This window comes from Pagrus pagrus (genome assembly GCF_965226575.1).
Source record: "Pagrus pagrus genome assembly, chromosome: 10".
In the NCBI taxonomy this organism is placed as follows: domain Eukaryota; kingdom Metazoa; phylum Chordata; class Actinopteri; order Spariformes; family Sparidae; genus Pagrus; species Pagrus pagrus.
In genome coordinates, this window is record NC_140194.1 from 27065211 (window position 1) to 27087834 (window position 22624).

The 22624-nt window shown below is 43.5% G+C and overlaps 1 protein-coding gene across 5 annotated transcripts in view; it reads right to left on the reverse strand.

The window, feature by feature from the left end:
- mical3a (microtubule associated monooxygenase, calponin and LIM domain containing 3a) overlaps positions 1–22624 on the reverse strand; it is a 70843-nt gene that overhangs the window by 36150 nt on the left and 12069 nt on the right. For 3 of the 5 annotated variants that reach the window (XM_084365143.1, XM_084365144.1, XM_084365142.1), the window contains exons 2-18: positions 16589–17003; positions 15310–15517; positions 15082–15198; positions 14894–14995; positions 14045–14200; positions 13012–13112; positions 10018–10275; positions 9743–9858; positions 9322–9448; positions 8662–8755; positions 7811–7958; positions 4928–5124; positions 4634–4752; positions 4449–4511; positions 4126–4302; positions 2709–2810; positions 585–695 (exon numbers count right to left, since the gene is read on the reverse strand). In XM_084365143.1, the coding sequence (XP_084221269.1) occupies positions 585–695; positions 2709–2810; positions 4126–4302; positions 4449–4511; positions 4634–4752; positions 4928–5124; positions 7811–7958; positions 8662–8755; positions 9322–9448; positions 9743–9858; positions 10018–10275; positions 13012–13112; positions 14045–14200; positions 14894–14995; positions 15082–15198; positions 15310–15517; positions 16589–16870 (2478 nt within the window). In that variant the 5' untranslated portion in view covers positions 16871–17003. Of the gene's footprint in view, positions 1–56; positions 120–584; positions 696–2708; positions 2811–4125; positions 4303–4448; positions 4512–4633; positions 4753–4927; positions 5125–7810; positions 7959–8661; positions 8756–9321; positions 9449–9742; positions 9859–10017; positions 10276–13011; positions 13113–14044; positions 14201–14893; positions 14996–15081; positions 15199–15309; positions 15518–16588; positions 17004–22624 lie in introns of all 5 variants that reach the window. The other 2 variants (XM_084365145.1, XM_084365146.1) reach the window with 2 other exon arrangements.

Below are 22624 nucleotides of genomic sequence, written 5' to 3' on the forward strand. Positions count from 1 at the left end.
CAACCACAAAACAACAGAGAGACACACATATCCATGCAGTCACTCGTTTACTCTACCCCGTCTTTCAGAGGCTTCTCGTAGTATTCGAGCTCCTCTTCGTCCGGACTTTTACACACATTCTTGAAGGCGGAGATGAGCAGACAAATATTGCGTTAACACTTTGCTTTGCAGCTGAGATAAACAGATTCTTACAAAAGGAATTGTTGATTTTTTTTGTGTTAGGAAACAGCTCGTTATGCACAATCTCTGCCAGTGCCTGACGATAAATTAAAACTAACCAAAGTCCCCCGAGTCTGCATTTACTCACAAGCCGTCACATCTCGACAACACAGCCCGCAGCGTGAAAACAAGCAGCTCCTCTGATAATGACACACACTACCCACTCACCGGGGAGTAAAACAAGAATGTAACCTCTCTGGAAAGTTCATCTGGGGAAATGTAGCGTTTTGTTTTTATTTACACTACACGCTGAGGAGGTCAAATCTGAGAACAAGAGGGGGGGGGGGGGACTCTAGATGGGCTATGTGGATTCGTGGCAGAGATAGACAAACACAGACAGACAGATACAGCAGACTATGCATCACCTCTGAGTGAAGAGAGAGCGAGGAAGTGGAGGAGGAAGAAGGAAGCAGAATGGTTTTCTTTGGGCAGCTCCGAGAGCCCGAGCTGGACTGTTGGTCTGCGCCACTTCTGGCCTTGAGAGATGAGGGACATGGACAGCACATTCAGCAGAAGATGATGAGAATGAAGATGAGAATGATGATCTATCGCTAATTGTAGATATACTTCATTGTCCTTATTGGTGTCGTTGACAGTAGATAATACATTTTAATGCTTTCAACAGCGTACACAAAAATATACGCTTAGCACAAACATCAGTTAGGTTAATAGTGTTAGTGTGGTGTCTTGACACACTGGCACACACATCTCCAAATACCCTGGAAACACAGACCACGCACACAGTGTATATGGCAACAAGGGGAAATAATTCAGTGGTGCTGTAATTAACCTCGATATAACGTTTAAAAGGTGCAATATGTAAAAATTGGCCACCTGTCGAGTTCATACTCAGAACAAATAGGGGGCAGCACATCACCAGAGTAACCAGAAACTGCTGCTAACTGTAGCTGCCGTTAGCTGATTGGCTCAGTTAGCCATGCAGAAAACACAAAACAAACCACGGAAAATGGAAGAGAGTTTTATGAAAAGAGAGCAATTAAAAGTTTGCCACGAAAGAATCTACCCAGAACACTGTATGTAGGATTATCAAGATAACTATACGTCCCTTTACAACTGACCATCAGCTAATTTGCTCAGCAGCTTGAGGCTTACTGTGCAGTGAGAGGACATTTAAGGGCAGCAGTGAATTCAATCCTATTAAACAGGAGAGTTCGAAGCTTTAAATCAACGTCTGCGAGGCGAACGCTTAATCTTGCAACAGGACAAAACAACTTTCTAAGCATCAGCAGGAGTAAACTGGTGCTGACTCTGACAGAACAGTAAGGCAGGATGACTAGCAGCTACCTACAGCTGGTCTTTTCTACTGAGTCTAGAGGAGTGAATGAAGGGCTGGGATCTTATTTATCAGTAAGCAGCGTTTCGACACACCTATGAGTCGGGTAGGTGGTAAATAGCCCGCTCAATCTACTAAACGCAGCAGGAAACCCTGAACTGTCAGGTCATACAAAAATAACAGAAAAGGTGACAAGAAAGAGAGGGAAGGTAGACATTATAGAAGAACACAACCCGTTCAGTTTCTGTTTTCCTCATCTGGTTTCATTTTTTTCATTTTCGCTGAAAACACATAGCCAGCTACTTAACAATTTGTGGCATGTTATCATTTCATGGCCATGCATTATGTAATTTTTCCTTCCGAGAACTGACTGAACAAAACCCACCATTCCATGGGCTGTCACTGGTCTTTGTAAATACACAATATACAAATATACACATTTGGATCATTTACTGCTGAGCTGTTTCAGCGCAGCTGCAGAATCATGTTTCATTTTGTATTTGTAACACGCAGTTTGAACAGTTGCTGACAAGGTTTTGAATTCATGAAACCATATTTCGCTGACTGAATCGCCCGAGGCTTATTCGGCTCTGGTGGGTGTTTTCCAGGATCTTGAGTATATTGAGTTGAGATAATGTTGTTTTGTGGCTTGTTGAGGCTACCTTCCCTTCCCCTTGCGTCTGGATTGAAAGGCCAATCCGTTTCCAGTCGTACGGGGGGTGAATCTTGATCTAATGGGTTGTGAGGAGTTGGAGGACTACCGGGCCAGTGTAGCTACCCCTACCTGCTCCCCTCTGCGGGGCAGTGTCTGACACTTGATCATTTCTTTGTAGCGAATGCTGAGCTTCTCCTGCTGCTGTGTGCGTCTCTGAACCGGGACAGGAGAAGCAAGGAGGAGAAGCCATGATGGTGTCGCACTCGTATGTCTCTCTCACACAAACACACACACAAAACTGCACAACTATCTGTTTGGAACACACTGTTTTTTGTTAAACACACCACAAGAGCTATTCAGTTAATTTATCCAAATGACAAACAACAGATCTGCAGACTGACAGAAGGTGAAACTCGTTAACTAGTAGAGGTCAAAACAAAGGAGCTTTCCCCACTATGGCACACCACATGGACTATGGTTAGATGGGTCTAGTAGTTGTTAGTCTCTATGGGGATAACGTGGGGCGGCTACACTCTTTACCTTTCTCCATGCTGGGACAGGTGCCAGGCACACTGGCTCTTTCACAGGGGTTTGGGGCGGGGAAGGGGGCAAAAGGCGGTCCAGATTGGGCAGAGACTCCCCCTTTGTGGTCAGATAAAGATGAGGGACCAGTAAAAGGCCCAAAGAAACCATGCAAGGCATCATGAAACAGTCCATGATGGGAGAGAGAGAAAACAGAGGGAAGGAAGTGAATCATGGGCGGATGGAGTCACGGTGGTTGGAAAATATGTGTTCAAAAGTAATGAGGAAATGACAGAGAGTCATAAGAAGATCATGCTGACGGAGCTGTGCAGTATTTATAATAGCACTTAGAGAAATTACACAGTAGATGGCATGCAAACCGTACATCAATAATAGATGGAAAGGAAGGAGAGACTTTCTGATGGCCCAAACAACACACAAACAGAAGCTTTAACGTAGACCTATCATGCTCTTTTGTTTTTTTCCTTATATGGTTCTTGCATGTAAAAGATTTTGAAAGTTAAAAAGGTCAAAGTCCGCACCAACAGAAGCTCCTCTCTCCCACAGGAAACACTGCTCCTTAACGCCTCATCAGTAGTCCCACCTTTAATTCTGTGACTTAGTGACATAACACTACCTCACAATGTCACATATTTGCATAATGTATGCCTAGCAGCTAGTTTGGCATGTTATAATAATTGTGTTAGCGGTGCTGGCTCAGGCGTGTGCTAGCTGACCAATCAGAGCAGACTGTGTATTCGGGAAGAGGGGCCTTAAAGAGACAGGAGCTAAAACAGAGCGTTTCAGACAGAGGAGGACTACAGAGCTGCAGCCCTGGACAGTATGAGAAAAACTGATGTGTTTTCAGCATTAAAGCATGTAAACCTATTCTAGTAGTAACTCAAAATAAAATCATGACCCTGAAAGTGAGCATAATGTCTCCTTGAATATAAAAAAACATCAGATCAGAAGCTGTTATCCCGAGACACACAGGAACAAGAGGTTTTCTGAAACAGCAACAGTCGAGAGTTGTCTTTCTCTTCTTCAACAATACTGTCTAGTGTCCCAATAGCCCACTCCTCCCTCCCACTTTCAGTAGCAAGCAAACCAAAGCACCGCGACCCAATTCACCCCGGCCCTCCGAGCCCAGTCAGCACTGTGAGGCCGCCTACATGACTCAGGAACAATACCCAGCCTGACCAATATTAGCATTCTGGGCCTCAGCTCATTAATACAGCGGCCTACAGCTCGTCCATCATGAGACCAGAGGCCACACAGCGTCAAATCTACTGTACGTTTCCTCAAAATAGTGATTGAAAGGGAAAACAAACCACAATGAGAGCGGAAAGTCTGAACGTCTCTTCCCTGTTTCTTAATCTTTCCATCCCCCTCATCCTCAGCTTTAACACCACAACATGAACAACTCCCTCCATACCTGTCGTTTGAGTCCTGTATTCTGTGCCGGAGCGTTCTCCTCAAACTTGGCGAGCAGCTGGGTGGCCATGACCTTGACTTTGTTGTGGTTCCCCGCAGCGGAGGAGTCCATTTTTCTCTCCGCCAGGATGGCTGGGACGGACGGCCTGTCGTCACGACCGCTCCTGGATACCTCCTCCTGAGAGCGAGGAGAAAAAGAGTAAAAAAAAGAAAACGTTGCTGTCAGTCTAGTGGGATTAATTAGTCTGTTCTGGTTGGATTGGCTGCTCAAAACAATAATCACAAGCTCAACATCTGAGACGTTTTGCTGTCAAAACTACTCACATCTTCAGACTGGCTGGTTTTCCTTCTCTTCCCCAAACCGTCAACATCCTTCTCTTTTTTGTCCTGTTGATGACAAGTCATCAGTTATTTTTACACCTACTACAAAAAATGAAGTAATGAAGTGCCATTTTTAATCTGTCACGAAGGATCAAGGGGATGCCAAGTAGCATTTCTCAGCCACTGACCTTGGGATTTCGTTTCCTAGAAATTGCGATGCTCTGTCCAAGTTTGCTGAGGAAGGAGATTGGAGATTTGGTGCTGGCTATCAGTGCTGCCTTCTCCTCGGGACTCAAGTTGTGGTTATCTGAGCAGAAATCCACAAAGAAAAAAAGGAAGATTAAAAGCATGAAAAGGCACTTCAAACCCTCTCAGGATTATGGGTAATTATGTTTTCACAGCATCTGGGAAAAGATAACAGTTGTGTAATTACAGACACCTCCCAAAACCAGACTGCTCTCTACTGCATCACCCACTCTCACCTCCGGGTGGCACTGTGTCCTTAAACATCTCGTAGAACTGGCTGAGGTACATGACCATAGAGAGCTTGTCTGGCTCCACCACAGAAGACATCTCCTTGCCAGTCATGCAGGGCGAGATGCCAAATTCCCTCTCCGCCACGTCAAAACCCAGCTGGTTGTTCTTCTCGTGATCTCGCTCGTCCAGGGAGTCAAAGTCACTGAGTCCAAAGAGACCAAATGTGAGAATGAGATGGGACGGGATAGGTGTGGTGAGCGCACCAGCAAAGATAAGGGACGAACAGAACAGGGTAAATCGCTCATAAAGCAATAAGCACTCGTCTCAATAATTGTAATCTGTGCTGCTCCTGTAAATGTAACACAAACACACACATACAGGCTTCATGTACACATTCACTACTGAAGTTACAACCTCGTTTCCAAAAGAAGTTGGGCTGCTGTGTACAAAACCTAAAGAACAATAAAACAGACTGTGTTTAACAAAGGGTTCCTGAGCCCGTGTAGTAATTTCCTTTATACAAAAATAATGTGTTTAACAAAGTGTTGAACCCTTTTATACTCAATCATGATACTATCAGCTGTTACCAATCAATCTGTTTACATGAGGAATGTTTCAAACAGGTGTTTTGGACGTTCCACAACTTTCACCGTCTGTTGCTGCTCCTGTGCCAACGTGTTTCAAACATGTTGCTGGCATCAATTTCAGAATAAGCATATTTTTTTTAAAAATCAGTGAAGTTGATGAGATCAACATTAAATATTTTGAGTATTATGTCAAAAAAAGACGAGCAAATAATTGCATTTTGTTGTATTTATGTTTTACACAGCATCCGAACTTTTTTTGAATCGGGGTTATTGCAGATTTGTTTTCATTACATTGAGTTGTGTTTCTGTTGTTTGACTAGCAGAATCTAAAAGGAACACATTAAATTAACATTTGACACTTATTAATATTTTTTGTGTACATAATAAAGGATGAATATTCATTTGGAGTTCGGGCTTCTCACCGCCAACTCTCCTTTGAGCTTTATTTTGGTCTCCACCAACTCCTAAATGGGAAATAGCTAGATCTTTAGCTGCTAAATCCTCCACCATGTTCACCAGCTTATCGCCAGCTTTGTCTTTCTGCAAGTGTAGTTGCTTTTTAGAGCTTTATTCGTGGGGAACAAAGCTGTGACAAAAACAAGAAGAAAGTGCTAAAACACTTTCAAGCTCTGAATCATTCAGTTGGAGTTGGGTTTCTGACCCCCTGGCAAAGTACGACTCTCCTTCGAGCTCTATTTTGGTCTCTACCAACTCCTGAGGGAAATATTTGAATGTTTAGCTGCTAAATGCTCCGCTGTGTTCAGCTTCATTTCCTCTCGAAAAAGCTGCCTGTTGCTGCTGGAAACAGTGCTGTGAGCAGGGAGAGTCTAACAAAACAGTAAAGTTGCGTGCTGTAAAATAAAACCTCCTTCAAAAATCTCCCCTCCTGAGGGGAATATCTCCCCTCCTGAGGGGAATATCTCCCCTCCTGAGGGGAATATCTCCCCTCCTGAGGGGAATATCTTCCCTCCTGAGGGGAATATCTCCCCTCCTGAGGGGAATATCTCCCTTACTGAGAGGAATATTTTGATCTTTAGCTCCTAAATTCTCCCTTATGTTCACCAGCCAAGCCCCAACATCGTCTTTCTGCAAGCAAAGTTATTTCTAGACTAAAAATAGCTGCTTATTGTTGCTGGAAACAATGCTATGAGAGTGAAAACAGTAAAGTTGTCAGTAAAGCTTAATAGAAGTGAAGGATGGTAATTCTCTGTGTGTTTGTCACGAGTAGTGGCCCCTTTCACAGTACACGTTGTGGTTTGATCGATCGTTAATAAAGAGATATTAATTATTGCAGCTTTAAATGTCTTTAACACAATCCAGATATCATGATTGGTGATCTCCTGATGTGCACTTTGAACTGCACGCAGTAACTTTGACGTAGCTTGTGATTCTTGATTATCCTGCACACCAAATCAATGAAGAATGTTCCAAAGACCTGTCTCATTTTGTGATGAGTCAGCACATTTTGAGAAAAAAACCTATTTTTTTCTACCCTCGACTCTCCGGGAGCTTACTGTATAATGGAAATGACCTGACAGTGAGCCTGCATTTAAAACTAATGAGGAAGCGTTTCTGTACAGCAGGCTCCTGTACATATTGTGGAAAGCATTACTGTAAATGTCATTACACTGCAGCTGAAAATACCATTAACAGGGGTCATCAATACATCTCAGTTGCACATACAGTCCATTTACGAGCATCAGAACATCAGGCGCGGAGTGAGCCCTCCACTCAATCCCTCTTAAACATCCGTCTTATGCATGCGTACACGTGAACGCAGTTTTCCCAAGGTGCCTCCACTCATCACTCTCCCTCCCCTCCTCCCATCATCTGGCCAATCGAAGGCAGCAGAGCACGACTGCTGCACTACTTGGTAAAGGTCAGGCAGGACACAGACACTAATAGCTTATAATCATAATTGCCACGTTGCCTCCAGAGAGCCACAAACTACATTAGACAATGCGGATGGAGACTGTGCTGTTTATAGAGTATGTGCGGTTAAAGACAGTGTTTATGTGTGTGTGGGGAGGGGGGGCAGGGATATGAGGAGGGCCCCCTGAGGGGATGCATAAGGCCATTATGACTGGTAGCTGTCACCTCATTTATAGTGATATACAACTCAAAACCAAAGTCCCAAGCAGACAATAAACATCATTCGTAACCAACAAACTCACATAAACACAGCGGGCCGGTTATTCCAGGCACTGCAGCAGTTTTAACCCTTTCACTCCAACCATAACGGAAAACACTTTGTTTGCAAATATTTTCTTGCTCCTCGTCTGTGGTGTGTCAGATACTCACATGAGATCCGGCCTGTATCGGTCGATGAGGGCGCACAGGGCCAGGCCGCTCTTCCAAGACATAGTGAGGTCTGTTACGTTAACGTTCCTGTATCCCTCTGTTTGCCTCTGGCACCAGTTCAGCAGCTTACTGGATCGAGCTATGGATTCTGGTGTGGCAGAGCGAGAAAAGGACAGGCTCGATGTGAAAGCAGCAGGTTGAACAGAATCTGGATTGAACGCGGAAAGAAATATAAACTGTTTCTGGGCAGAACTACACATCTCTTGCTGGGCAATCTCATGGCCTTGGTCAGGCGAGGCCGAGCGTGTGGCCGTAAAGTTTTGTCATCCATGGCCTCATCATCCATGTTAGTACCAGTTTTGACCAGCCAATGAGGAAGTATTACACATTTTACTGATGTAAAGGAGGGAAAGGATGCAAATGAGAGGTTAGGAGAGGATGCAGAACTCACAGGAAACCTTTTAAATGTTGAATAGAACCAGGGAGCTCGAATAAGAGTATCATTGACCGAGTTAGTGCACGCAAAAATAGTTTCAGAGGCTGCAATCAGACCATCAGTTGAATCATTCCACTATTCATGTCACATTATTCATTCATGAGTACATGGCAGGTCAACTTTAAAACTGTTAACTATTAGAGATCCCTGAAAAAGCAACACCATGCATTTGGACTTTGTGTTACCTTGCAACTGCTTGTCAAGCAGGCAATTGTCTAGAGTGAAGATAGTTCATTATTACATTTCAGCAACAGTGATTGCAGCAAAAAATCCTACACTGATCAATCAGCACATTGATGAATGTACTTCAAAAACAGTTTACGATCTCCTTGAAAACCATTTAAAAGATACAAACCATTCCTGGCCAACTTGGGTGTTGATGAGTTGATCACATTCTCAATTTCAATGCGCATTTCCCTGGACTCCCCTGTGTCACACAGGTGCCTCATCTGCAAGATACACATGATCACCATGTATTGATAAGTCCAGTGATAGTGTGGTACATGATCATAACTTGTGTTTCTTGTCTTTAAAAATAATGAAGCATAAAATCAGTCAAGTACACATCATTTCATAGAAAAGATTTCCTCGGCTGATACAGGGTTGCTCCGACACCAATAGCAGAATCAGAAATGCTTCCAGTACTGCCGAAAATTCTGGAACGGGTATTGCCAAGTCCACGAATCGATGCATATCAATCTACTACGTCCCAAGTAATGCATCTACACCTATCCCCAACCATAACCTTAAGCCCAACCCTAGCACATCCATAACATTACATCCATACAGGGTAAGTAGTATACAGCTAAAATAATCATTATAAAGTCAATAACTATCTTTTGAACACACTGGTATTGGATCAGTACTCTGTATCGGTCGATATGCAAAGTTCAGCTATCAGAATCAGTATTGGGATGTAAAAAATGGTACGACTGATAATATAAATTAACCATGTACAATGAAGAAATTACAGAGACAAACATGGCACCTGTAATTTTTTAGCTCTCAAACTCACCTGGCTGGGCTTGAGGAAGTTAAGGCTAATGTTGGGGTAACGTGTGATAGGATCCAGACTGTAATGGCTGAAGTTCTTATTGACATTTTCCGGTGTGGTCTGGGGCAGCAGACGGTATATACTCTCCCTAAAGCAAGGAGGAAAAAAATTAATATATTCCCATGTCCTAAATAAGCAAAGTCTTATCGGTGGGAGGGAAATATAGGGAGTAATAATGACAACAGGTCAATAAATCATATCACCATTGTAAAAGTCACATTCCATTCATTTCTTATGAGAGCCCGTTGGTACTAGCAGAGGTGGGACTGATGCCTCAAATCACATACAGGCACACTTCCTAGTAAACACTTAGAGATAAAGGGGTGTGTTTGAAGAGAGAGTATGTGTGTGTGTGTGTGCATCGGTGTTTCCACACCCTCACCTCTCAGCCAGCACCTCGAGAGGAGATTTTCCCTGAGCCCAACTCCGCACCATCCAGCCCGAGTCCATGGCTGCCAGGAAACCTCGGGCGATGCCAGTGCCCATGGGCCAGAAGGGCTGGAGACAAAGAGCCAACACCACATTCATCAACCAAATATGGCCACAGAAGAACCGAGGTCATAAAAAAAGTGGTAGAAGTGTGACGCAGAGAACTACTTCACAAGTGTAGAACAGTAAAACGTGGTGAGCTTTAAAACCCTCTGCCCTCCTTCTCACCTCCAACAGGCTGTCGCCCACAAGCGCCACCAGGAGCTTGTGACCGTGCCGTTGGCGCACCATGGCGGCGTTCTCCGAGGCGTACATGCAGGTGAAGTCGAACATGGCCACGTCAGGCTGGCCGTAGTGGTTGATGGCAAAGTCCAGTGTGGGCAGCTGGTGGTTGGTGGAGAAATCCGCAGCCTCACGGGCATAAGAGAGCAGGGCAGCCTGGTCCACATTCGCCCTGGACAGCAGAAGCTCCGTGTCTGCGTAGTCCTACAAGAGATGTAACAGAGAGATTAGAAGTGGCATTAAGATGAAAGCTAATAAACGCAGAGATGTTCAGAGAAATGTGATGAAACAGTTACAGCTTGAACAATCAGCAGCTTCAAATAAATGAAGCCATAATGCAACACTTACTCAGCATGGAATTAATTTGTTGGCTGCTATCAGAGAGAGCTAAAATGTGGATGAGACATGACAAGCAGTCCTGACACACATAACAAAACAAGAGAAGAGGCACAACCAAGTCTGGCGTTGTGTAACCGCACCACGGTCTCTTCCCAAAGGAAGACAAGCCAGGCTGTGTTCAAATTATAATCGACTTCTCAACGTTTGTTTGTAGTTAGTATATCTGATGGTTAGATCTATACAGTTATATCTATATGTCCATCTAACATTAACTGGTTACGCAGTATCAGATAGAGGTATTGTTACTATGGTTACCTGAAGTGGAATATATCTTGTGTCCTGATTTAGAGCAATGAAAATACCTTCGATAGGACCTTTGTTTGCAATGCTCATGCAAGGTTAATGGAAACCTGCAAGCTGATTTACATGGCCAGGGCACATCATAAATAACTTATTTTCATAGCTCAGCTGCACGTAAAAAAGAAAAGGCAGAATCCTGAAAGACTGGATTGAGATGTTTGAGCCTTGATTTATAGAATAAAATGTTACATTGGACATAAAGGACCCTATTTTACAATTAGATCTACCAGTAGGAATGGGACGATAAAAGATTTGAATCACTGAACCCGATAAAAAACACAGGAAGTCGATCAGGGTGAATTTTCATTATGGAGATAATCTTGAATATCCTCACATGAATGATTTGAAAAAGTTTTCCTTTATTAATTTCCTGACTTATTATGAAGCCTGTCACCATGGCTGAAGGCAGTGCGCATATTATCCCCCACAAAAACAAGTTAAATCTGATGTGTGTACCTTTTTCACAGCAGCCATATTGACATGAAATGGAGGGTAAACACAGGTTCCATTAGTGACAGTAAATGAGGGTTCCATTCCATTTAGTGTAGCGGAGACTTTCTAGTGAGCCGACATGCACAATAGCAGCACCTTGACTCTGTCTGACCTGAATGGAACAGAATCCTAATTAGTGTCATTGGTAACACCTGTGTTTACCCTGCTGTTTAATGTCAAAATGGCTGCTGGGAAAAAGGTCTATACTACAGATCCAAAACTAAGACACCATTTATTTATCCTTTATTTGTGCAGGAAGGCCTTATGATTTATGATGACTTATTTTAGACTTTTTTGGGGGGTTTTCACTATAAAAAAAGGTGTGTGTCCTATCAGTGATGCAATAGAAATATTTGTTTTCTCACAAAATGTCTATCTACCAGGTCCGAGTTATTTAGGAAAAAATAGATAGATAGATGGTGTGTGATGAGGTGTTTATTTAGATTAACGACCCAAATACAAACAGACTGTATGTCAATTCGTGGTGGATATAAGGGTCAAAGTGACAAAGTTACACGGACACTACCTTTATTTGAGAAGTTATTCAGACTATGCATTAAGTATTCTCAGTGCATCAGTACAACGAAAGTAAAACTAGATATTATATTGAAGACTTTAAAAGGAACCATATATCAAAAATCCTTAAAAATGAGCCGGTGAAATAAGGAACAAGTTGAAGTTACAGCCCCTTTAAGACTCCACTGCACTTTAATGAGGCCAAGCACTTTCAGTGGAATGAGCTGTGAAGTTCACAAGTCTCTCCAACATGTAGCATCAAATCACTGCGTGCTTTCAAAGTGACATGTTTTCATAGAGGGCGAGAGGCACATTCTTCCATCTTCAAGCTCGCTGGCTGGCCACTGCCAGGCTGCTGCTGCTGTGATGGTGGGCAAGGGGAAGGGCAGGGTAGTGGAAGATATGAACGAGGGTTGTTTCCAGATTTGCAGCGCTGCCTTGAACTGCGCGGACTTGCCGCCCTCCTGCCATCCTTTCCACCCTTCCTCTACCTCTTTCCAAGGGGCAGGACTGAGTCAATTCCATTGCTATAAAAGGATCTGTGGAGGACTTTGTTTTAAACGGGAACTTCCCGACTTTTCATTAACGTGTGCCTATACACTCCAAATCCCCTCCGGCTTCAGACGTCAGTGTTTACTAAAGTCTCATTAATGTCATCAGCTCACCATGAAAACACACACAGACTTGCACACACATGTGAAGGGGCTACTTATATCCACGGAAATATGTAGAATGATTGTGCTTATGTCAGACAGCTAAAATCATCTGAAGAAGAGTGATGACTGGGACTAGGTTTGCAAAAACGCTAATTTAATAGCAATTTGGAATTCAAAAGCCACCACACAATCATAACGCACCTTCAGCACATGGAGACAGACGTATAAAAAGGTCTTTCCTGTTTCCTGTGGAAAGTAGCCAGGGAAAGGAAACTACAGTGTATAGTGAGGACACAAACACTCAGTAAGTGTGCTTGAGTTGGCAGTTTGTTCTTTTGTTGGCTTGGTCAGACCATTAGTCTGATACTGGGCAAAAACAGAAAGAGTATAAAAGACCGAAGGGATGAAAGAGACAAGGACAGAAGACAGGGACAGACTTCTGGTTTTGTCAGTCTGTGCGTGCATACAGTATAGCCTTCATGTCTGCTGCACGGAGACAGAATAAGATTCAACAATTGTCTCTCAAACACACACACACACACCACATTGAGACGAGCGCTTGGCTTTGATCACTCACATGCAGAATGACTCCTTTCTCCAGCAGGCTCTGTTTTTTGGCAGTCATCACAAAGTAGTGCGTGTCATCCTTGTAGTAGACGATGTTTTCCAGGTCAATACCTACAAAGTCCAGGAGAAACACGTACTGTTACATACCGAGCACAATCGGTTTCCTTATGGCTATAGATGGTGTCATGACGCCACGGCGTCATTAAGGGAGAAATTACGCGACTCAGAGCACATAAAGCACACAAAGCCCCGGGGACATCGTCATGTCAGCAATAAACTGTGGCAGGCTTGGCATCAGGTCTAATTCTAAGCATTTTAATTGGATGAGCTGACAAATTCGGGACTGTCATCTAAGGACAGATTACGTGTCCTGTTGATCTCTTTTTCCCACCAAAAACATCCCTTAGTTAGCATCCACTGCTTTCAGATAATAGCTTGTGGATCTTATAAATTAAAAAATTACAAAAATTTTATGTAGGCAAATCATTTTTTTTTTTTAAATAATACATCTACAGAGCTTGTAGAAAGGGGCAGAATAAGTGTCTCTTTTCCTTAAAAACATTTTTATTCAGTAATTTTAAAATCGTGTCTCTGTGTGAGAATTCTGACAGTTGGTTCAAGTTTCTAACAAGGTTTGTGATCCAATAGTATAACACCAATGGTGTCATGTGGTTTCGTCAGCATCAGGAGTCTTGATAGTAGCCAGTTTGTGGGAAAAAAACATAAAAATGGCTGATTTCTACCATATGTAACTTTTGCTAGCGACGTTAATGTCCGCAAATGCTAGCAATGTTAACATTAGTGTGAGCATCGTTAACGTTTGCTAGCTAGCGTAAGCAATGTTAGCTGGTGCAACAGAGTGGCAACCACTTAAGGGGGCAGGTGATCCAAACAACAGCGGCGTTTTGAGAGGATGAGGATTTAGGGAGAGGATGATATGCCATACTTAGTGGCTGAATGTTATCAATAACACTTTTACAGTTACCTAAAGAAAAGAACATAAAGTCGCTAAAGCAATGTAGCAGAATAGAGCTGCCACAGACCTGTTGCTTCTCTGAGGTCCTGAAAGAACTTCTGGTTGAAGATGAAGGCCACCCCGCTGATCTCCTCAACCTTCGCCTCCGCCGTCGTGTTCCTGTTGATGAAGTTTGCAGTGATGGCGATGGCGAGCTTGCCCCGGAACTCCTTGCGCCGAAACCCTGGGGAAAATTACGAGAGGATGCGGAGGCAGAGCTTAAGGTCAGGGAACTGTGCGGACAGACCTGAACTGTGACACCATGACTCCAATAAGAGTAAACCCTCAGAACACAAAGCAAGGGTCGTGCGCTTATGTCTGCTTTTACAACACACTGTATAAAACCCTGCAAATGCATGCTGTAGACTATAAATGCAACCAGATGTTTTGCATCATGACAACATAAACAGCTTTCTAGTTTGTCAAGCTGTGTGATTGTAGTTCATGGTTATCCCACAGGGAGCCGGCTGCTTCCCTTCATTGATGCAGCAGTCAGTAGTACAGAGAGGGGTCATGGTACTCCACTCCACAGGGGTTGCCTTTGCCAGTGTGACTGTGTGTGAGGCCCCAGCACTCATAGAGGAAACAGACTGCCAATTCAACAATTCCTATTCTGCTCTGCCGTCACATATACCATTTAAAACACAGCAGCAGTCACACACAGACACGCACGCATGCACGCACTGATGTGTACAAATGCTCATTCATACATGAGAAGCGGAGTGAGGTCAGGCACCCGACCACAGCTGTACACAAGTGAGATCATAATCATTGTGACTAACCTCCAAGTCCACTCAGAAAAAAAAACAAACAGTGCTTGTTTAGTCAAGGAAAAACTGCATTAGTAATGCATCTCTCCCAGTCAGTGCAGACTTGCCTGGTAGCGTGTTTCTCCTTCCGTCTGCTCCAATGATGACATCAAACTCCAGCTCGTTAACAGGGTGTGTCCTGGGGTGGACCTCAGCCCTCCAACCTATCCCTAAGGAAACACAGTGTGTGTAATCAAACAGAAATGCATCATCGGAGCCAGATTAAAGCCTCTGACAGAAACACATGTTCGCTTACTTTCCGTTTCTTGATCTTCCGGGGGCTCAATGAGACCCTTGAACTCTACGTTGACATGGATCTCAATGCCCAGCAGGAGAGCCATTTTGAGCAGCATTAGCTGGAGCTGACGGATACCTGTGATAAAACACAGAGGAGGAAAGATCATCTGAAAGGCATCAAAACTACAAAACCCACAAGTACATCTTCCAAAGGCATACGACACATCAAATCACTTCCTGTACTCACTGATATGATCGATAGCACCAGCACAGAACTTTCCGTAGAACTTCTTGGCCCCGAGGCCCCTGAGGTCCTGGATGCTGAAGGGCCAGAGGTGCAGCACATTGTTCCTGGAGAAGGCATCTCTTTTCTCCAGCAGCACCACTTTGGCCCCCAGGAAAGCCAGCTCGATGGCTGTACGTAAGCCGCATGGTCCCGCACCAATGATCAGACACTGAAAACACAGAGATACAGATGTTATAGATGAGCTAAAAGAAAGATATCAACCATGGACAAGGAGAATCAAGTCAGGAGAGCAGAGTCAGAGTCCATCTTTCACCTAATAAGTCTCTACTCATTGTTCCGTTTGAGTTTAAATGCATTTACTGTAAGTTGTATTGGACAAAAGCATCTGCCAAATAATGGGATGCAACACATGAAGAGATTTCAAATCTACAAAAGGAAATAGTTGATGAGCTAAGATCAGCAAAGCTAACTTAAGTGAGGAAAAGTCTGAAGCTAATAACAAGTATCATTGCTAAATAAGCTAATCGAAGGCAGGAGAAAATAAGATAACATAATTACTGAAGCCGAGAACAACCATGTTTACGTTTGCTTTTTTAATATTCTGTTATCTTAAAATTACAAGTTCATTATTTTTGTCCTCTTAATGTACCAAGCTCGGTTTCTCCAGATAAACTATCACAAGAAAACAACTTCATAGGATTCATAAGAGTTGACTGTCACATACACACACTGCTCGGTGCATCGGGTTTGTGACTTTTAAGCAAATGTTATTCTGTCTAGTAGGCTACACCCAAAATAATTCTCATTTGCAGACGGGAGCTGGAAAACAAACTTCCCACATCGATGTGTGTTTGAATGGTCGTCTGTATTACTGTAGATTTAGTAAGACGATGTGTCCTTGAATTTACATTTTCAGCCACCATGCTGACATATTCCTGAACACTGATTACAAAGCTTGTTTTCTGTAATGAAATAACTTGTGAACTGAAGGTAACATTCAAAAAATAGTTGCAAGTATGGCAGTTCTTTGGCTTCCGCACATAACATAACATAACATAACAGAACGGAACAGAACATAGGACATCTTATTAGTTGGTTAATCCCTGCAGTGTCCTTTCACATAAAACAATCACACACCAGTGTGGCTGGTAAACATGAGCATCACATTACATGATTCCTTGACATTGAGGATGAAATTTTAGCTCCCGCTGAACTGGAGACACCAACAAGCAGAGCAGCTCTTAAATGAATCACACAGTCCGTAATGATCCGGGCTTACCTTTGAGTTAGCACAGGCACGGCCCTTCTTGTACTCCTTCAGGCTGGCCCTCTTGTCTAACTTCGCCCAGAGCGCCTTGGCCTTCCAGTAGTTGAGTTTGGACTTGAGCTTGTGATAGAAGATCCTGGACTCGGTGGGCTTGACCTCCAGATGGTCACACAGCTCCTGGAAGGCCTTGAGCGTGCCCTTACAGGTGGAGGCCTGGACGAAGTTGTCGAACAGGACATGGGACCGGTTCACCCCATCTCCTCCTCCAGTTGCACCGGCGCCTCCATCCCCCATGGTCCGGACTCACACAGGGCTGTGAGGGCCCTTCACCCCCGAGACAGGGGTCTCTGGGTCCAGCCCCAGCCCTGGAACACGCTCTCTCTGGTGGGGGGGTGGGGTCTAACTACCAGCCTCAGGCATCTTCATTCTGTCAGAAATAAATCAGAAGACAGTTCAGCCCTCTGCAGCAGGTTTGGTACAGTATAAAACATTGCGACAGGTCAAAATTGGACAGAAAATCACACTTCCAAGATTACAGCTTTGGAATGCTTGAAAAATATCAACACTGTCCAATCCAACATACACAAAAACCTTAATTAGATGCTAGGAACCAAGCAGAAATGGCTGAAATGCATCCTGATCTTCACTAATTAGACAACCATACATATGACAGCTGGTCAGATAAGCAGTCAAAGTAGCAATTGAGGATAAAAACCAGGTCATTTAAGGTCTTCCAGTCATTCTTCTGCAGCAACATGACCGCAAACAACCTCTTATCTGTCTAGGAATGAGGGTGCCGGACACAGGGAAGGCACTGAACCCACACAAAGCCAAACAGGAAACAGGCAGGGCACAAGTGTGTGGCTATGTCCGTGGGGCACTAATCACTCCAGGCAGACTCCAGACACAGGAAACAGCCACATCATCCCAAAACAAAATAAACACAAACCTGCTCATTCAAGAAAATGTAAATGTGTGAAGAAGCCAGATAGAGCTGACCATTTCATCCACAGTGCATGGACCGTGGTTTGCTCTCTCTTCTTGTGTATACACTGAGTGAGAGTTGACATTTGCGTCGTTTCACCTGCTTCGACTTGCAGCCGAGCTGCTTTATGTGTTCTGCCTTTTCACCCCCAGGGGGACGAGATCACTCACGTTGTTGGGCGTCCGCGGCTCAGTCAGCTGTCAGGACTGGAATGTCTTGAGCATGAGCAGCCTTTAAAAGGTCAGCGTTACATAACATCAGGGCAAGTGTAAAAAGGAAAGATAATGGAAAAGAAGGGGATTAAAGAAATACTGCAAAGCGCTACGACAAAAGTGCTATTGACGAAAGAAGAAAAAAAGACCTTGTTTGATCTAGTCTACTTGCTGAATAATACGTTTCAGCCCAGCAGTGGCTGTGGTTCGCATGAGCTCCCCCGGGGCAATGAGCCAGAACTGGCTTTGCTTGTTACGGGCCTTACAATGGCTCAGCAAATCTCAGGAACATCTTTCTGCCACTGAACGTGTAGAATGATAATCACAAGCATTAGAGCCAGTTAGGAAAAAAAATAATATTAAATGAATGAATAGTTTCACATTTTGGGAAACACATATTCACACTGCAGTATATGATGGGAAGCTACTGCCAGGAGACTGTTAGCTCAACAAGGGGAGGCTCTGTCTGTAACAAGATCTGAGCAGCACAGCTAAAACTCACTAACAACATGCTATTACCTCCGTTTTTGTACAGATTAAACACACAAGATATAGCCTAACAGGTTAACTAGTGACTTCGAGGCTGATTTTGTTATCTTTGGACAGAACAAGTCTTGCAATTTCCCCACGCTAAGCTTCATATTTGTTGTACATACGTTAGATTGGTATCAATTTTCTCATCCAACACTTTGTAGGAAACTGAATGTGTGTTTTCCAAAATGTCAACCTATTCCTTTAAGATTAGACAGGACTCCAGACTGAGTTTTCACACCGGTTGCACCGGTGCTCCTAACTTTTCATTTAGGTGCACAAGCACATAATTTAGGTGCAGCTGATAACACATTTTAACTTAATTTCTTAACACATTATGTAAATGATTGTAAACAAGAAAAAGATGGAAACACATGTTTTACTTCACTTAAATCACATGCAAGAAAAAACTGCAATAATCTCAATCGTTTGAAGAGTAAAGCTCTTAATCTCAGGCGCACTGGTGCAACCAATGAAATGTTTACATTACACTTCACATTAACATGATTTCATTTCTAATATTTGCCTTTAACCACTTCATTATATCATCATTACATCCACATTACTGATGATCATCAAACATCTTGTTGTGTTAATATTTTGTAAGTGTACAAATAGTCATCCCTACAATATTGATGCAATATCAACATTGAGCATTAGCACTAGCATTTGTTACGATATAGCCTAAAAACATGGTCTAAGGCTATATTGCCCAGCCCTATGAGGAACACACGTGATTATCTACACTGCCACTTTCTCTGTAAAAACATTAGCTTTGTCCTCCACTGTCCAGGATGTTGCGCTACTTCATGAAAACCAATGTAGTCCCAGTACCAGTGGCAACACGATGAAAGGGAGGCAGGCACAGAGGTCAGCTGGCCTCCTTTACACACCCTGCCAGCTCCTCACTGCAGCGAAAACAGCCGGCTCTGAGTTTGGCTCGGCCTCAGTCGGTCAGATCGGGGCTGAGGGATGCAGTGCCAGCGCAGACGGAAAACGCCTCTTCCAACACAAGCATTTAGATAACCCGCTACACCATTTCTTCTACGAGTGAACACACATGGCCTTGAGTATCGCCTCAGAAAATATTAAAATAACGCAAGCTGTAAGCTCCATCTGCACCTGCAGCAGCTGTGGTCTGCGGTTATGTATGTGTGACAGACCACCCCATAGTATTATTTTAGTAGTTTATATGCAAAACACTGTCCAGCACGAGTCCCTTTGTATGACAAATAGGGATCCTCTGATCGACTGGGTGTCACAGGAAACGGCCAATGTTCAGTACAAATGACTCAGTCGATTGGTTCTTAATGCTCTTGTCAATAATAATGACCGGGGGATGGAGAGTAGGCAAGGCAAATACATAAACATCACTCAAATAGTGAGCAGCCATCTGCAGCCTGTTCCTGTTTATCTCCACAAGGATGCAGGATGCTGCGGCTGACTGCAGAGCAGACTGGCAGTCAGGCTTGCAGTTTCTTTATCCCAGACAGTAGCAGGGTATGTTTTACACAGAAATGGGCCACTGTATTAGTGTCAGAATCTTTGTAGCTGTATTCTCAGCAAGTGCATCCATGCAAAACAAAATCCGTGAAAGATAAGGTGCAAAAAGTATCGCATCAGATCAACTGGTAAGTGCAATAACAACTGTTCCATGAATTGACTAACAAAAGAGTTACCTGTTTAGTTTTGATCAACTGATAATTCAATTGACTAGTAGTTGCTCTACTTATGAGTGAAGCCCAGGTGGCTGATTCAACGGGGTCTCTCAAATGTGGGAGTTTCTCTGAAAAGCTTTACAATCAGCAACCAGTCTGTAATCTGCATGACACGAGCTGACAAACTGTAATTTAATCGACACCAAAAACACGGTGGGGAGCATCTTAAAGCTAAAGACTAAAAAATTCTGCCCTGGATTCCTTCACTCTGCTCTTTGACCCAAGTCAAAAGTTTTCAACTTCAGTGACGGAGGATAAACAAAGAGCTTTTTTTTTCGCAATTCATCAGCACTGAGACTGTTTTATGAGGCACAGCAGAGGAAAGCAGGTCATTTCAAAATCCTCGTTCGAATGGAACCACAGTTAGGAAGAAGACATCAATTAGAGCAGGAACGGTCTCAGATGGGCAATAATTCACTTCACTGTGAAATCAAACCTTTTTTGCGAGGGCTGACTTCAATCACTTACTCGCAGGTGATTCCCTCTGTCGGCTTTTTATTTTTCTGTTAAAACCCTCGACACATCAAAAGCCATGAAGCCAGATGAGAAGATACTATGGCCTTTTATAGCACACATGTGAGAAAGCTAGCAGTAAATATCTAACACACTTTGAGGTCCTGAAAGGAAATGGGAGTGCGACTGCTGACTGACATGCTGTGTCACAGTATGTCGTTGTGTGTGATGTCCAGAGACGGAGCGGCTCAGGCAGGTCTGCTGTGACATGCTACACCCTGACCCAGTTTAGTGGGAACATTAAACGTGGCCAATAATTTGAATAATAGTAGCCACCTGCAGGGAGCCATATGCCCACTAACCAGGAAATGTTGCGCCGGAGAGAACAAACACATGACGGATTATCACACAGACCTGGATTACTAGAGTAGCAATGTGACATTAATAGCATCAAGTGGCGGGGGGAAATGTTTGTGAACTACGCTGCTATTTCCTAATTCCTTCCACAACACTAAAAATGAGAGCAACCAGATTTAGGTGGACGCTAAAAAGACGAAAAATCAAAACAGCGTCGGCTCAGCGTAATCTCCTGACATCTGGATGAGCTGCAGGATTTCACACATTCACAGAATTCACACATGCACGCAAATCCTTACACACACAGCGCCCCCCCAAGTTTGCACACAAACACAAACACACACACACACGTGAACACAAACAGCATGTGTTTGCTTTTTTTGTTGGTTGTATTACATCATCCTCTAATCTAAAAATAGAGCCAGAGATTAGGCCACTAGGCTACACGTTAGACAGCACTGCCTTAATGTGCTGTGTGCACGCTGTCACTACCAGTAGTGATAAATAACAGACTGCAAATAAGAAAAAAATAGTTTGGTCACGATGGGAAAACAATCTGGGATGCCGTATTATTCCATGTTTTTATTTTGCCTGCATTCAATTTCCTTTTCATCAAAGCCACAGACCGTAAAAATAGAGAAAAGCACCAAAGAATGACAAAAACATGGCGTCCAAAGCACGACAACAGCATGCCGAGAGTGTTGAGAGTTTGGTGCCGCCATGTAAACAAGTTTCTTCCCAGCCAGAGCGGCATCGGATAGATGACTGAGCTGTCTATGTCGGTGTGTGTCTCCTGAAATAGCGATGCTCTCCTCCGTCAGTCTCCAGCTCAGGGATGACTGATGCTCAGAGGACACCCTGGAGATGAAAGTAATATCTCCGCCTGTCTCCTCCTCTCATCCATCAGGAGACTTGGCAGAGAAAGAGCGGCACAGAGTGCAGTATGCAACGTGATGTTACAGCGGAGCGCTGGATACCTTCACAATAATGGATTTACAAGCAGAACATTTTGACCACACCTGATTTACCGGTTCTAAAAACATGCAGTAATAGCTGGACTTGACTGTTTGACTGTTTCTTCCTGGTTGCTGTAAATCAACCGTTGTGTCTTTGTTCTTGACAGTTAATGATCACCTTAACATCCCTCCTGCAGCCACCATGACAGTCCCTGGTGATGGTTATATCACAGTTTGGCTACAGTGCTAATTAGAGAGAAATGCAGCAGCAGGTGTGGTCTATTCATGGGGCTGCCCGCTGGCTCCAAATAGATCATGCTGACAACAAAAGTAGTTAACTCATATTTTTCCGTAATTTGGAAGGTCATTATGTGTACAGCATTTCGGCTAGCAATTGGGAAAGGTTCACAACCGAAACAGACACACAACACAGAAAAAAGCTCTCAATTCTAAGGAAAAACGTGTTTTAACTTTCTTGCCAAGACTGAGATGAGTAGATTTATGAGATACCTGTCTGAATGAAGCCGCAGTCCGGACACCATTAGCTTAGCTTTGCATAGAATGAAGATTAGAGACATGGAGAAACAAACATCAAAATTTAACTTGGGAATTAGTTAGCTTTAAGGTTTTATTTACCTTTTAACAGAGCCAAGCTGGCTGTACGCTAGGCTAGGCTAAGCTAAGCTAAGCTAGTACCTTTATATTGAATGGACAGTAATGAGAATGGTATCAAACTATGCATTAAAAGCAGACAATAAAAATCTACCAAATTCAAAGGCAAAAATGCCAAACCTTTGTTGGTTTATGCTTCACAAATGCAGGAGCATGCTGCTTTC